We start from the raw sequence: 16,321 nt of genomic DNA on the forward strand, positions 1-16,321 counted from the left end.
GTGGAAATGTGGAGTGGGAAGATGGATATTCACATCTGAAGTTTAGGAGAAAGGTCTAGGCTGGAAATAGAAATTTGGGTGCTACCAGCATATCACAAATAGTAGATTCCCTTTCTGGAAAACAGCAATGGGCTCTCGACACGAACTAGAGAATTATCTTATAGTAAGGATTCTGCGTGTGGTGAGGAAAGTACTACTTTGGCAGAGGGAAGCCTGTTCTGTCATTTCTCTACAGGGCATCCATTATAGACATAATTCTAGCATCACACCAAGATGCTAGGGGCCCATATCAAAAAAGACACAGAGAAAGGTAGTTGCTTTTCTTTTTTTTTTTTTAAGATTTTATTTATTTATTCATGGAAGACACAGAAAGAGAGAGAGAGGCAGAGACACAGGCAGAGGGAGAAGGAGGCTCCCTGCAAGGAGCCCGACGTGGGACTCGATCCTGGGCCCCCAGGGTCACATCCTGGGCTGAAGGCAGTGCCAAACCGCTGAGCCACCCAGGCTGCCCGGTAGTTGCTTTTCACGCACAGAACATGGAGGTCACCTTCCATAAGGCAAAGGGGAAATTAAAGCAAAGAAAATCTAGTCAAACACAGTCCAAAACAGTAGTCTGGGAGAACCCTCTGGTATGTCATGTGCCAAAGGAATCTCATCTATTTCAGGGGCTCCTGTTTTCTCCTCAGCTCCCAGACACTTTATCTTCTGCAGATAACACACCAACAATGGATCTATTCAATAATTTCACGAAGGTAAGTGAGGAAAAGGGAGCAAGTAACATAAACTCATTTCCAGCCAAATTTGCTATCATAAGCCAAAAAGCACATAAAAATTCCTAACATTTGTCATACCAACATTAACTTTCTGTGGGAAGCAGAAAAGACACTGGACATTTAAGCCTTAGATGTTCTCAGTAGGTAACTGAAAAGAAGCCATCTCTATAGTAGTCTGATAAACCCAATCTAAAAGTGATGGTAAGTATTAAACTCATGTTTTATATTCAAAACAAGCTTAAAGCCGTCAAAATTTTACTCATCTGTATTCAGTACTTTCAGCGTTTCTTGACTGCATTTTTGGAGGGATGGATACACAATGTCATCCTTCCAGGATGCTACTTGTTTTAAGCTACCTTTGTAATTCATGGGTAATTCAGTTGGACATTTACCCTTACTAGCCTATTCTATCTGAGATGAAAAGCAGGCTACCAATTACTGAAGAATTAGGAATACAGTGAGATGAGAAATAAGGAGACTTCATTACCACCAATTCCTCACTTAGCAGTCAACCTAAAATAAGGACATTGTTACCCATATAAAATCCATCCATCCATTCTGCTCATATAGTTATGGAGAGATTGTGTGAAAACAAAACAATTTTATAAAAGGCATCCTGAGTAGTTCCAAATCTTGCTTAAATTTTTTAGCAAGTATTTGTTCTGCCAGGAAACATTTCCAAAAAGGAAAGGTTTTGAAATTGCTGTGGTAGCAAACAATAGCATTGAAGCAGTCAGGATCGGGTTGGTATCAGGATACTCTCGCTGGCTTCCATGGCTTTCAAAATACTTCTACTACTATCACGCTCGTTTGCCAGTAAATATGACTTTTAATACTTTGTGTTCATCCAGGTGTATTTATAAAACTGTGATTCCAGAAAACTTTACAAACGTTGGTGTAAATATGCTGTGATAAAAATCCAAAAGTATGGCTTACACCCCGTATAGTTACATCATATTCACATATTAAGGTACAAATTAGTCTTTACTTTCACAAGCCCAAGGTAGGTCTAATCAGTAACTTTATAAAGCACTCAGATCAAATTTAAATAGCATCACTATATACTTGTGAGAAAATGCCCAGGATTTTATATGTTATTATTTAATCTTCAATATTTTATCAGGTAGTTGTACTCTAATAGCTAAGGAGACTTTACTCAAGCTTATATTAGTAAGGGACAGAGTTGGGATTTACTGAATCTTCTTCACTAATCTGTTATTCTTGTGATTTGTGTCATAATGGCCAGGAAAACCTTTTAAAAAGCCTCTGGCTTTGCTTTGTTCTCAAAGTTCACCTTGAGGAGACATGAACCCCCAAAGTGCTCACAAGTGGACAGGAGAGCAGAGGAGAAGGTGTTGGGTACTGAAGAAACCCAGGGGCATCAGAGATGGAAGGCTTTCCTAGACACAGAGGAGGGGGTGTGCCTGCATATGATAAGTGCCCATCAATATGTGACAAATAAACTTTTTTTTTTTTTTTTTTTTAAGTCCAACAGCTGAACTCACGACCCTGAAATCACGACCACAGCTGAGGTCAAGAGGTGGATGCTTAACTGACTGAGCCTCCCAGGCACCCCTGACGAATAAACTCTTATATCTAAAATTCTACCAAAACATTTTGGCCAGATAAGATGAACTTCAGAAGTAATTCAGAATATCAACAGATTTGGGTTGAATGTAGATATACAAATTAGCCACCTTGGGATAGTACTGGCCTTTTTTGCATAAAACTGAGTATTCTAGGATGCCTGGGTAGCTCAGCAGTTGAGCATCTGCCTATGGCTCAGGTCCTGATCCTGGGGTCCTGGGATCAAGCCCCAGATTGGGCTCCCAGCAGGGAGTCTGCTTCTCCCTCTGCCTGTGTCTCTGCCTCTGTCTCTCATAAATAAATAAAGCCCTTAAAACAACAACAACAACAAAAACTGGGTATTCTTTTACAGCAACACTTTTCCAGGAAAAAGAAGAAGGGACCAGAGCTTTCTTTGTCCTCTGATAATTTGTAAAGGGTCTGGATAAAGCAAAAATCCAACCTCCAGGAGATGGATTGCTAGGAAGGAGCAATGGTGTACCAGCGGGCACAGATGCTTCCACATGCTTCATTTTCCTCTGCCCTGCCCTATCATCTCATCTCTAGGCATTGTCTAAAAACCCGTTTGCCTTTGCTGAGGAACTTTTTCTGTTTGAAAACAGAGAAGTCACTGCTCTTAACTTCTGGTGTAAATCAGTTTCCCCAGGTGATCTCCTGCCAACTCTAGACTCTCCTGGACTCAGGCCTCTTTCCCAAGGCTGCCCTGAATAGTATAGACCCTCTGCCTCCCCTTCCTGAGAACACCCTTAGAAGTCATGGTCCAGCCTTCCCTCACTCTTACTCCTACTGTGAACAGTGGCTCACTTAGAACAGCAGAGGCATTTGTCACAACTTTCATTCTAAAGTTTCAGAAACAATGAAGCTTGCATAATTTTGAAATAAAGATCACAAGTACCTTCTTGGCAGTCACTAGAGCAGAGATTTTCTCTTTGTTTTCAAATGCTGTCTTGCAAAAAGTCTCAAGAGCAAACATAGGTAATCTGACCTTTGAAAACCACTCTACACTTAAATAGAAATTTACTTATACTATACTTCACACAGTTTCTAAAGCTCACTTTATGCTATTTATATCTTTTTGTTATTAAGAAGACATTCCAAGGGAAAAGTAGTCATGAGTGCTCACATTTCTCTTACCGTGCACACCCCCCACCCACATACAAATTAAACCTGAGTTCAAGTCAGCATGGCTTTTTGTCTCTGAGGCTCTAGGTATCAGCCACATTTTGACAGCTACAACAATAAAGAATTTAAACCCAAAGTTAATAAAACCCGGTAAGTGTCACATAATCAGCAGATGCAGGATAAGCACTGCTAACATTGTATCAAAGAGTTTGTCATTACATTGCCGTCAAATTAAGACCTCTTCATTTCAAATTCAATTGTTATGTATGATTTTATAAAATAATTGACATTTTTTAATTTGAGACTATCCACCTTCCCACCCAGTGTCCCCCAATAAAAAATCCTGACAAGTTGTTTAATCATGTAAAAGCTATTAATTGCTTAAAGACCCTTCGGTTGTTTTCAAGCAGTGTTTCCTTCTGAGGTTTAAAATAGGAAAATGCGTACCCCTGCATACCTTTGTGCCTGCTTGATGGTGGTGACATGGTGTCCCGAGCGGTAAATTGCCTTCATCACAGTGATCCATTTGTCTTCGTCTGTTAACTATCACCTTTTCTAACACCGTGCTGACTACTGATCACACCTCTGTACCTAAAGGTAGTTTAATCCCGTTTAGGTATGACACAGCTCCCCCAATGGGCAATCAGAAGAATAGATAAGAGAGGGAAAGATTGGAAAAAAGAGACAAGAAGAGGTAAAAATGGAATAGGAGATATTAAAATGGAAAACTTAACTGAAGCCTTTGCCAGTGCTTTTGGTAATTCAAGTCATTTGATTCAGTTCTACCAAATTACCCAGAGCACTATCTTTGCACAGAGCATGTTCCAGGACTAAGCAGACCCCTAGCTCTGTGGGCTTCAGGCAGCAAAGCTCTGTTAACTGCCTTTTCATTCCTTAAGGATAGCATCTCCTAGTTTATATTGTATCGTTTATTCAGCATGGTAATCTAGTTTCTCCTTCCATTAACATATTTAAAAAATAAGATTTTGATTAGTAGCACAAGGAAGGAAAAATTAGAAAGCACCATAGTTTCAAAGGAAAGACAAAGGAAATAAAGGGTTAGCTTTGTTTGGTTTATTAAATTTCAAGGGCTTTGCCCGCCAGTTTGAAAAATGCATGATATCACCAGTGTGTTTATTAAAAGTGCTACTTTACATTGCAGATTAAGCAAATGTGAATTCCCCTTGGTAGTTGTGGGTTATTGACTAACAATTATATGCAATTTTTAAATGAAAAGAAGAGGGAAAATAGGAAAGACTTACAGGACTATAGTTCTAAAAGCTGCTGCTAATTTAAGTAAAACTCTAAATGTATGTTTAGTAAAATGTCCAGATTCACAAAGATGCAACATCCTCAAGGTCACTTTGCATTTTGATTATTAAAATCTTTAAAAGTGATGCTCAGAATCAAATAGCAAAATAGTATGAACTTTGCTAAATGCTTCCTGGACAGTTTAATACTGATTTAAGAAGGGGTGGGGAACCTTCCAGAGCAAATGGTTACTTGCTAGCTAATTTGAAAAATGCACTTGTTTCAGCACAGAAATAACAAATCTGTTTCTGATTCCAGACATTATTTTCCAAATGTTGCCAAGAAAAGAATCTAAGGAATTCTTTTACATGCACAACATACAGGAGACAACTGGAAAGCGGTCTGTGATCTGTTCCAGGATGCACGAGGAGGGAGAGAGCAGAGTTTCTAGTATGAACGGCCCTCGTGAGAGCAGAAGCACATGCCTGAGATAGTTCCTAGCTGTAATCTCCAACATAACTCTTTGCTATTATTAGACAATGTAAAGGCTTTCCTAAGTCTGTAACTTGTGAAGCAGAAAAGGATAAAGACAAGATCCTACCATGCTGAGCATGCAGGCAGCTGGGATACACCCACTCCATAGAATTTACCACTTTTCAATCCATGAAACTGGATTTCTAGATCTTGAATGGCAGTTAAGAGCTGAGAAAGAGAAAGAATGGAGTCCAACACACCAAAGCCAGATTTAAATTCTTGGAGAAATGCTGACCAGGTAAAACCTAGTATTAATTCAGAAACTAAAAGTCCATGATGCTCATAAAACATACTGAAATTACTCTTATATTCTTACATAATACATATATCGGATAAAAGGGTATATGTATTATTCCTTTCCACATTAAGAATGACATTTTTAAAATAATAGTTTGGTTTTTAAACTCAACTACATAAAGGTATCTTGCTTTCCAATTTTTAAAATTATGTCACAAATAAGCCAATGATTCAAAAGTATGTAATTTAGTATGCATCATTTGTGCTGTATTAATTAGGGGAAGACTTAGCAACAAAATCCACTTTGGAGAGAAGGAGGATAACAGGAGAATTCTGGAAGACTGAATCATTCAACAGACTGAGCTATCTAATGCAACTGTTTAAATTTTGGCTCACACTGAGATGACTGCAGTGAACCAAGTTCAATTTTGTTTTTTGTTTTTCCCTTTCTCAGTGGGATAAGAGTTCATGAAGAAAACTGGATCATTTATAGGAAAGAAAAAGGCAACATTTTCTTTGTGTGACTGACCATAGTGGCTACATTCTTCACCCTTCTACCTGCACATAACAAACTGTCTTAAACTTATACTGCCATGAGTTTCAAGTGCATCATCAAAGCAGCTATGCTGGATCATCATTCTTACAGTGCAGTACTCACCATTAAATACATCTCTTATAAGGCTACCTTCAATCAGTGATTTTACACATGGTTCGCTCTAATGGGTTGAATAGTGTCCCCATAAACCCATGTCCACCAGGTACCTCAGAATGTGGCCTTATTTGGAAAAAGAGTCTTTGCAGATGTAATCATTTAAGATGAGGTCATATACTGGATTAGGGTGGGCCTGAAATCCAATGACACATGTCCTTTTATAAAAATGATAGAGATACCCCAGGAAGAAGGTCATGTGAAAAGAGAGCTAGAGATGCTACCAAAGCCAAGAAATTCCCCATGCCACCAGAGACTGGAAGAAGCAAGGAAAGATTCTCTGTAAGAGACTTCAGAGGGGACATGACCCTGTCAACACCTTGATTTTGGATGTGAGCCTCCAGAATATGAGAGAAGAAATTTCTGCTTTAAGCCACTTACCTCCTGGTAATTTGTTACAGAAGCTCTAGGAAACTCATAGATTTGTTTACTAACCAGTGCCAGTTGGCCAATGCTTTCTACCAGTCTGCAACAAGGATTCTACAGGAAACAAGATTAAATGTTTAAGGACTTATATAGCTATTTGACATTGTGGTGATACCACATAGCACTTAATGTTGTTTTACAAAATATCTGTGATGGATTGAAAATTAAAAGGAAAAAACAGTCTTCACAGTTAGAGATGCAATGCAAAGATAATTAATATTTTCAAAGCTGAAGCTGGAGTACTATAATTAAGAAATTTGCATTCTGAATCATCTCAGAGAAACTTGTTTTCTGCTCTGTATTAGTGGTAAAAATATTTTATTCTAATATTTTGAATAGTATATAATCCACAAATGGTTTACAATGGATGCATGGTTGTTAGCTATGAATCATATCATTTGATTAGCTAGAAACTTACTTCCTAGACTGTGGTGGATCATTGATTATACAATGAAGGAATAACACGCCATAGCTTTGTGGACTACAGGGACCTTGGCAGAACATAAGAGAATATCTTCTCAGATGCTGGGAGCTCGGATATTGCTCATACAAAAATGAACGTGGGTGGAGTGAATGTATCTGAGCTACTTCAATGGCAAGAATAAATAGTGACCATAACTACATGAGTTATAAGAGCAGACAGCAATAACAAAGATGTCATCTCTCTTTCTCTAACACCAAAGTGACCAAAAGCTGAGTAGACATGACTTTAGCGAAAAACAATCTCAATGGAGAAGAGGAAACCCTGCAGCAATGTGGGAGACTGTCTGATGTGAATGTTTTCTCTCGACAATTAAAAAAAAAAAAATGCAGGAACATGATTTACCCAAACGAAGGGCAATCATGTTTCCTTTAACGTCAATGCTAATCATAACCACAGACTCAACAGCCCCTAGAACCTCAGCTAGCCATAGAAAGAGGCCAATTAATGAAAGCCTCTGAAAAAGTCTCCAACAGAGGGAAACACAAACAGTAAGAAACACAAAGCATCTGCAAGTGGCCCTTCATATTCCTGTGCTCAGTCTCACTCACCACTACTTTATCATGAGTTTGTCTCGTGTAAAGCACGAAGAGCAACCTAAAAATCATTATTGTAAATCAAGAGGCTATAACTCACAGGAAGAGATCCAAATGTCAACTGTTTGTCCTGGTTGTTGGGAGATCAGAAAGTGGGCTTTAAAGGGGATTGTGTATTCCTGATTATAACACACATTTCGGCACAAAAGTACTAGCTTGTCATCACATGCCATTCACTTGACTTTCTAAAATTTCCTAAGTTACCACGGAAACTAAGAGTCCATGAAATTGATAGATGCTTTAATAAAATGAAATTGCTGTTATGGGAATGGGTGGAGACAAATATGTTGAAGCTGCAGAAGTCGTACCCTGCAACAATTCCACACCTGCATTCAATTAAAAATCCTAAACCTTAAGCTATCATTAGATCATAATGATTTCAACTACACTGTGGAAACTATACTAGGTTAGCATACACCCTTCTCCCATAATACTAAATTCTGGCTCTTCATAGTTATATATATTTTTGAGCAAATACTTTTTTTAACAAACAGCATCCTGGAAACCTATAACTCATTTCATCTAAAATTGTTTTTTTCAGAACTATTCAAATTCATTTAAGTCTTATAGAGCTCTTTAGAAATCCATTGCAACTAGATATTCTCTATAACAAGAACTAATTGAATTTTTAGGGAGAGAAAAATGTGATGTGCTTGTTTGTTTTTACTTCCTTGATTTCATCAAATTTGTATCAACCACAGCAACAAATATACCATACTCAAAGTTTCATATTAAAGACTTTGGTGGTTTTTAAGGCATCGAATTAGTTAATCTGTAAAGGTGGAAATTAGAGAATCCATGTCTAGAACCCATTAATGGGCTTTGTGGACAAAGGAGAAATCAGCAAAGCAAGCAAGCCAGGACCACTTTATTTCCCAAAATTGAAAAGCTGTCAAGAATTTTCCATCAACAGAATGACATACACTGAAAGATATGAGCAAAATAGCCTACTCCGGTTCCAAGAGAATTAATTTTAACTCTTCCATTCCAACAATCTCATAGACAAACACACTCTCAAATGTCTAAATTAATTACATTAAGACAAGAGTTGGAACAAAAATAGAGTTTGAAGAAAAAATAGTTGCCTAAAAAGAGGAAACACTCCCTAACTAATCTGGGAGTCTCTACATATATGCTTACCATCTTACAGTACTTAGGAAAGCACTATCATCCAAACACAGCCAGAACAAGAAGTATGTTCTACAATAAAATTAATTTCATTCCTGAATTCACACATTAAAGCTTAAAGCAGTAAAATCGCTGAATTGCTTCCCCCTTCCCATTCCCTCTGATCCTTTACAAGAACAACTTATCACATAAAAAACTTCTCTGATAGAACTCATACTACAACTGTTAACCATTCCTACTTTCATTAAGTTTCCTTCATTCTAGACTTATAACTACTTTTGTCTATGACAAAACACATCCAAACAGAGAAACATCCTTTCTGTTTAAAAGAAATTCCATCTTCCCAGCAGGAGGTCTTTCTTCCTGTTTGCAACAACAACAAAAAAGAACAATGACTTTTTCACTTTCATACTTAACAAACTACTCCCAACTTTGATTTTAATAGTGCAAGCAGCACTGTGACTTAGACTCTCAAGCTAGATGATAGTTTTCCTAACTAACACTCCACCACCTAAATGGACCCAAAGCCCCCTCACCTTTCAGGCAGAACATTCTGAAGCACTTCCATGGAGGAGCTGGTGCTCTACGGTCCCATGTAGCCTGCAGTGCTAGGCACAGCTGTCTCCCAGCCCACCTCCCCACATTCACTGCCAGAGAGCGAGGCAGTCAGCCAGCAACTGTGATTACAGGAAGCCACTGCCCAATCCCCAGCTTTCTGGGCTGAGCTGCTGACACCTCCCTATCTCTCATATGCTGTTTCACACCATGGAATCAGCCAGGATCATCTTGGAAAGTGAGGGGAGCCTGGGGCGAGCAGTCACTGTTCACTTAGCCCAGTGCAGAACCGCAAAAGGGCAAGCCCATTTGTTTGTCTTATCAGCATTTTCCATTGCACCAGATGCAGGACCTCACGTGATCGACTATACAAAAAGGAAATCACTTGATTAGGTTTAACTCTTTACTATTAAATTATGACTACTACTCTTTGACCTCATTATTCCTTTGTTACTCACACTCTTCGCTTTTTTTTTTTTCCTGGTGTAGAACAACTCATATATGGGGACATAATTAGCACTAAACATTAGGATGTGAAACTCTACACACAGCTGTCCAAGTCTATATAAATGAGTGGATATATGTGAAGCACTCAACAGTGTCGAACAAACAGTAAGCACTGTGGAAGTGTTGACTGCCATTATGATTACTACCACTGCTATCAATAAACCTGAGTGTTAGGATGCAAATCTGAACCGTGTTACACGTCTATGGCATCTTTCAGATGAGGAAACAAAGATCAATATACTTAAGCCAGCATTCAGAGGATATGCATTTCTAACTCTGCTGCAGCCATAATCCGATTGTTCAATTTCTCTTCCATCGAAAAGCTACATTCACTCTGGTGAGTTCAAGATTACTGTAAACTTTTCAGCACAGGTTAAAAGCAACAGAAGGAATTGGACTGCATATCTAAAGAGAAACAGTCTACAAACGTGGATTTGGGAGTACCCCGCTTGAAAGTACTGTGTGAACTGTGAGTGCCCTCGAGAAGCTCAGAGACTTGCAAGTCCCCTGGCCACCGGAAGTGGCCATTGTTTGCAAAGCCCGTTGCTGTGTGCAGGTCTTCCTTTTGACTCCACAGGATGCAGGAAACTGACTCATAGAACCAATCTATCTGTCTGTGTCCTGGGGTGCTCGCTGCAGCCCTCGTGACACGGTGGATGCTCTGTGTGTTCTGGCGTCTAACATACATTTTCAGCATACCCTCATTTGGTTTCTACTCCTGTTCTTCCAGGATTACCAGCAGGGCCTGGTTAATGAATTCCGTATCATGAGGAAGTCATTGCACTAGTTGCTACGACCACAAAGAAATGTAAGATCCCTAGCCAGAAGCTTCAGGTTGAAAAAAAAAAAAAAAAAAAACAAAAACCTGCATGTGGAATGACAAATAGTGATATTAACTCTTAGAACAGAACTGGAAGGAACCTTATCACTCATCTCATCTGGTAAATGGGTTCAGAGATGAGGTGATTTGCCCAACTAACCGGCAGCTAACTGAGTCAAGATCAAAATTAAGCCACTTGATCTGGCCTTTTCTACTTCACTACATGACCCACCCTCCTCCCCATCCCACCGTCACCCCGCCAAAGATGGGCAGAGTCATTCCTTGTCCTTTCCTGTCTTGAATGGTCTCCTGTACAATTTACGAATAGCAGAGGTATTCCTGAAAGTATTCTTTTGGGATGGATTCGGCTTTTGAAGTTGCACACAGAGAGAACTTCTACAGGTTGGAGAATTAAGACTTCTGAACACAGGTCAGTGCACAGAGTTTGGGACACTTATATGCTTTTACCAGCACTCTGAATACTCACAGTCAAATCCTTCAAGATAGAGGTGACTTTATATGCTAGAAAGAATAAACTGGAAAGCAAAGAGAACCTGATTGCAGCCACATCTGTAGCATTATCCAGTTGGTCTCTACATCAATTCATGTAGGGTGCCCTGAATGTAGGGACTAAATTAACTCTTAAGATTCGATCCTCTAGCCTACCCTATTAATTTTTCTCTGTGACATATACATAGATATGTATATGAATACAATATATATAAGCATTTTATTAGATGAATTATGTCAGGAAAAGAGACAGGCTTTGCCTTATAATTTAGTGCAGGAGCTACGTAGGTGAGTGAATAAACACAACTGGTAAGACAATTTGGTAAGAAGAACAGAAGAATACACAAAGTTAATAATCATCAATAGCTTCTTGCTTATTAGCTTAGCTAAACTAAGGTACTCTAACTAACCAGGTTAAAACATCTATAATTTAATGTAATGGGCTCAATACTGTCCCCTTCAACATTTGTGTCTACCTAGAATCTTAGGATGTGAACTTATTTGGCAATAAAGTCTTCATAGATGTACTTAAGATATGAATGAAGATGAGCTAATACTGGATTAGGGTGGGTTTTTGTTTTTCTTTTAAGATTTTATTTACTTATTTGACAGAGAAAGTGAGAGAACACCAGCACGGGAAGGGGCAGAAGGTGAGGGAGAAGCAGGCTCTCCACTGAGCAGTGAGCCCAATGTGCGGCTCGATTCCAGGACCCCAGGATCATGACCGGAGCTGAAGGCAGATGCCTAATGGACTGAGCCACCCAGCCACCCCAAGAGTGTCTTTAAAAGAGACAGAAAAGACACAGAGACACAGAGAAGACTGTAGAGACCAAGTCAAAGAATGGAGTTATGTACCCACAAGATAAGGAATGCCTAGAGCCATCCCAAGCTGGAAGAGGCAGGGAAGTATTCTCCTCTAGAGCCTGTGAAGGGAGCATGGCCCTGCAGACAACTTGATTTCTGACTTCTGGCCTCCAGAATTGTGAGAGAATAAACTTCTGTTGTTTTAAGCCACCCATTTGTTGTAATTCATTACAGTACCCCTGGGAAACTAAGACATTTAGCAAAGTAAGCATTCTGAGAGGAGGGGAACAATTTTTTTTTCTTTTTAAACTAACTTCAATGTATAATTACATGGGCTTAAAAACTGTCACTTCCATACTACTGTGGCTAAATTTTTACTGAAAACAAAACAAAACAAAACAAAACAAAACAAAAACACCTTCCTATAATACTAAACAGCATGGATACTACCATATTCTATTAAACTAGTGAAATTATAGGTATCACCATCTGAAAAGGTCACAGCATTAAACTCAAGTCATGGAAATGGAATGTGCTTTTATTAATATCAAATATAAAATTATATATAGGTATTTTTTAAATCCCTTACTGTCAACATCAAACAACTGTGAATATGCTTGGGAAATAAAACATTAAAGGCACACTGTTCAATCTAGGGATAAAAAATAAGAACTACCCATGAAAATGATTATGATCTGTTACCATCGATCACTGCTACTGAGAAGTCTGCAATGAGGGGAGTGGGCCTGGGATGATGTATGCTTGCAGAATTCACCGCCCTCTGGACAGGACACAGGTGCCTTTGCCAGCCATGACCTTAGAGCACAACCACTTCTCTCCCTTAGAGGATTACAACATCCAGCATCGTGTTAAAGTTTAACGCTATTATCTTTGCCAGAGGGAGTGGTAGCCACACATACAGCCAAAAATTTTCAGATACTTACATCTTCCAAACCACTCCAGTGCTATGAAATTTGTTTAAAAAAAAAATGCTGTTGTTTCAATAAAACAGTGAGGATATGAGTAAATTAGGAATTAATGTACATGATACATAGAATTAGTGAATCTAGGTGGGCTCAAAATTCTACTGTGTTCCTGGCAAAACACAAGACAGAACTATACAAGAAAAATAGGCAAACCCTATTTTCTTTCTCTGCATCTTGACCCTTACTCTTACCAAAATAAGGCAGACAAAGATGAAAAAACTCTTCTCTGTACTCATTCCAGAGTTTGTTTTGTATCTATTAGAAAAGTATTCAACCAAGCAAGGCCTATTTTCAGACCTCTATCTCTACATATGCAGCTCAATGTTTTAAAAGTCAGAGGAGATTAAAGACATATTCCCAAGCCCCATTTTCTATTTTTCCCTGTACTACAAAAGACTGAAGATACTTACCTTCCAATACTTTAAAGATTAGAATGACCATAGAAGAAGCCCCTCTGGTGGCCAAGGCTGAATGATACCATCTGAACATCTTAAGGAAGGTTTAGTCATTCCCAGCTCCCCAACTGTTCTACAGTACTTCAGTTTTTACCAACATTCTGAATTTTTCCCTGTATTTGGCTCCTTACTGTAAAATCCGCCTCTAATCTCATTTATGCCACCCTGGCTCTCCCAACAGCCAACTGACTTGATTTGCTTTTTGTTAAGAACTCTTGGGTCCATCTGGTTCTTTTTTCCCAGGGAATGTAACAATGAGTCTCCAAGTTGACCTGAGCTCTTAGCTTAGATGATTTTGTAGCCTTTCCTGATCTCTCTTAGATGTGTGGACTTGTCCTAACTCCACTGCCATCCACTGGGCTCCAGTCTATAACTCTACCCCCTGCCTTAGAAACATAGTCCACCTCATAAGCAACAGCAGCAGGAAGGAGGCTTCACTGGAGCAACCTTGCTCCATCCGTCCTGCCTGATGTAGCTTCCAAAGGTACCACCAGTGGCTGAGGTGTTTCTCCAAGATATCACACTCCTTGATACCTTTATAGTAGTTTATTTTTTCTTTCTAAATCTGACCACTTACTCCTTTCATTCTTACTACATCTTTCCAAAAGAGCTCCAATTGCTCTAGTCGCTCCTTTAGGAAAATAACATCATCATCATGATGTTTCCACTTATGTAAAAAACAAAAGGTAGAATAAACCCCAAATTCCTCATCTAGCAATAAAGGCTCACCTGACACTTGGGACTCAAATCTTTTCCCAAAAATTTCTGGCCATTTCCCCCTTCAGTGGCCCTATCAGCAGGCCTTGTACCATATTCCGTATGGTCTTATATCTCCACCATCTTTGAGTAAGCCATCATTTCCTTTATCTGAAATGCAGCCCTCACTCCCACAGCCTGTTTTTACTTCTCTTAAGCCTTCCTGGACCATGCTCCTCTCAATCAATCTCTCCTTGCACTAAGTCACCATGGCACTTTTTCTATGAAGTCATCACAGTATCTCAATTCTGTCTGCCCACTGACAATGAGAAGACCTCAAAGCAGGGACTTGCTCATTCTTACTTAACCTCCAATGCTCTGTGGGATACCTGAAACAAAACAAATGATTGATGTTTGTAGCACAAACCAAATTATTATCATGTTAATATTTCATCCAAAAGCAAAATAGTGGAAAGTGTATAAAACCTGGATGAGATATATATCCAATAGTATAATGACTGCTATGAGACATCACAAAAATATTTAACATAGTCCTTCAAATTAAATAGATACTACTTTCCCTACATGTAACTATACTGAAATTCCTTCTTAAATAATAATTACTGATCATTAATAGTTAAATAATATAATTAATTTTTATAAATCATCCTTTAACAGCCTCTCACAATATATACAAATATCAAATCATTATATTGTACACCTCAAACTAATATAATGTTATATGTAAATTATGTCTCAATTTTTAAAAATACACCATATAAAAAAAGGCTAAGAGTCTAAGGAGTCCTCACTTTCAAACCTGCAAACACAAATACCATTCTCTCTCAAGGCAAGTTCTCCAACAAACTTAGAAAGCAGTTTTTCCTATTCTCATTCAGCCTAACTAAATGTTTGAAAGATCACAGAAGTGGAAAAGAAAAAAAAATGTTTTTGAAAGTATCCATACAAGAATGTCAAAGTCAGTGTGTCCAGCTGGAGGGAGGACACCAAAAGATATCATAATAATGACCCCAAACCCCCTTCCCTAGTGAACTTATAATGAAACGTATTACAGAAGAAAGATAAAACCCCTAGAGTCTAAATGTCATTTTCTTAACACTGCCACTGTCAATATGCCTAATACATGTATATTTGGAGAGTCTAAGTTTAAAGCACATAAAAATAACCTCGTATCCTTTCATTCTGTATATTTCATCAACGTGCAACTCCCAAAATAAACATATCAATGGCAACCTCCCTAAAAAAAAAAAAAAAAAAAAGCCAACCTAAAATAAAGAGGTCATTTGTATCATTTTCCCTTGAGCATCTGAGTAATCTGAGGAAGTTAAAACAATAACCAACCTTCAGCCTCAGAAACAGGTGCATCTCTTCCACCCACAAAATTACCCTCCTAAATCATTCTAAAGAGAAGTCAGTCTACAAATCAGAATTACTCAAGATCATGTACCAGTCAACCAAAAGAAATACAAGTTCTGCCACAATTTACTTGTTAAGAAAACATAAGCCCATAACCAGACAGTAATTGCACTGTTACTATCTTTAATCATCAAGCAAAAAGATAAAAATTAAAAGGAAGCTGTACCAAGATGCCCTCCTGATAATTTCTCTGCACAGACAACTGAATACTTTAATAACTAAGTTACTTAAGACTTATACATTTCAAACACTGTATTTTATACCCAACTATGTATCTGAAAAACTCAAAGAACTAGAGGATTTCCATAAAAAGGTAGTTTACTTCTGCACTCACATTCTCCAACTTGTGACCCACTTAAACTGGTGACAAGGCTTAAAGGAAGGAGCTAATCATTTCCCATTCGAGTGCCAAGTCTTTGGAGCAGCAGGGCAGTTTGAAACTTCTGGAATAGCCAGTTATTTCAGGACCCATAGGATTTACAACAATAATGGTTTGAGGAAACCACACCATTCAGGCTCCCTCCGTCTTTTTCCCTGTCCTTAGGAGTTTAAAAATAAGCAAGAAAATGACTCTTCCAATTGGCAGACCAATGTGAGCATGGCGTCTTGCCATGGTGCATGATAATCACAGAGTTACAAGATCCACAAAGAACACAGCAAACCGCAGAGACAGCTCTTTTCTGTCCTCCTCTTTCATCATGTTAAAC

General features: G+C 38.6%; 1 protein-coding gene across 5 annotated transcripts in view; it reads right to left on the reverse strand.

Moving 5' to 3' along the window:
* The window catches only part of NHSL1 (NHS like 1), a 151,169-nt gene that overhangs the window by 99,653 nt on the left and 35,195 nt on the right, over positions 1-16,321 (reverse strand). The window contains exon 1 of one of the 5 annotated variants that reach the window (XM_077894490.1): positions 9,381-9,687. The exons of 3 other annotated variants lie outside the window; for them this stretch is intronic. In XM_077894490.1, coding sequence (XP_077750616.1) covers positions 9,381-9,396 — 16 coding nt within the window. In that variant the 5' untranslated portion in view covers positions 9,397-9,687. Of the gene's footprint in view, positions 1-9,380; positions 9,688-16,321 lie in introns of those variants that run through there. One more of the 5 variants, XM_077894504.1, reaches the window with a different exon arrangement.

The sequence above is a fragment of the Canis aureus genome, chromosome 1, assembly GCF_053574225.1.
Source record: "Canis aureus isolate CA01 chromosome 1, VMU_Caureus_v.1.0, whole genome shotgun sequence".
NCBI lineage: Eukaryota > Metazoa > Chordata > Mammalia > Carnivora > Canidae > Canis > Canis aureus.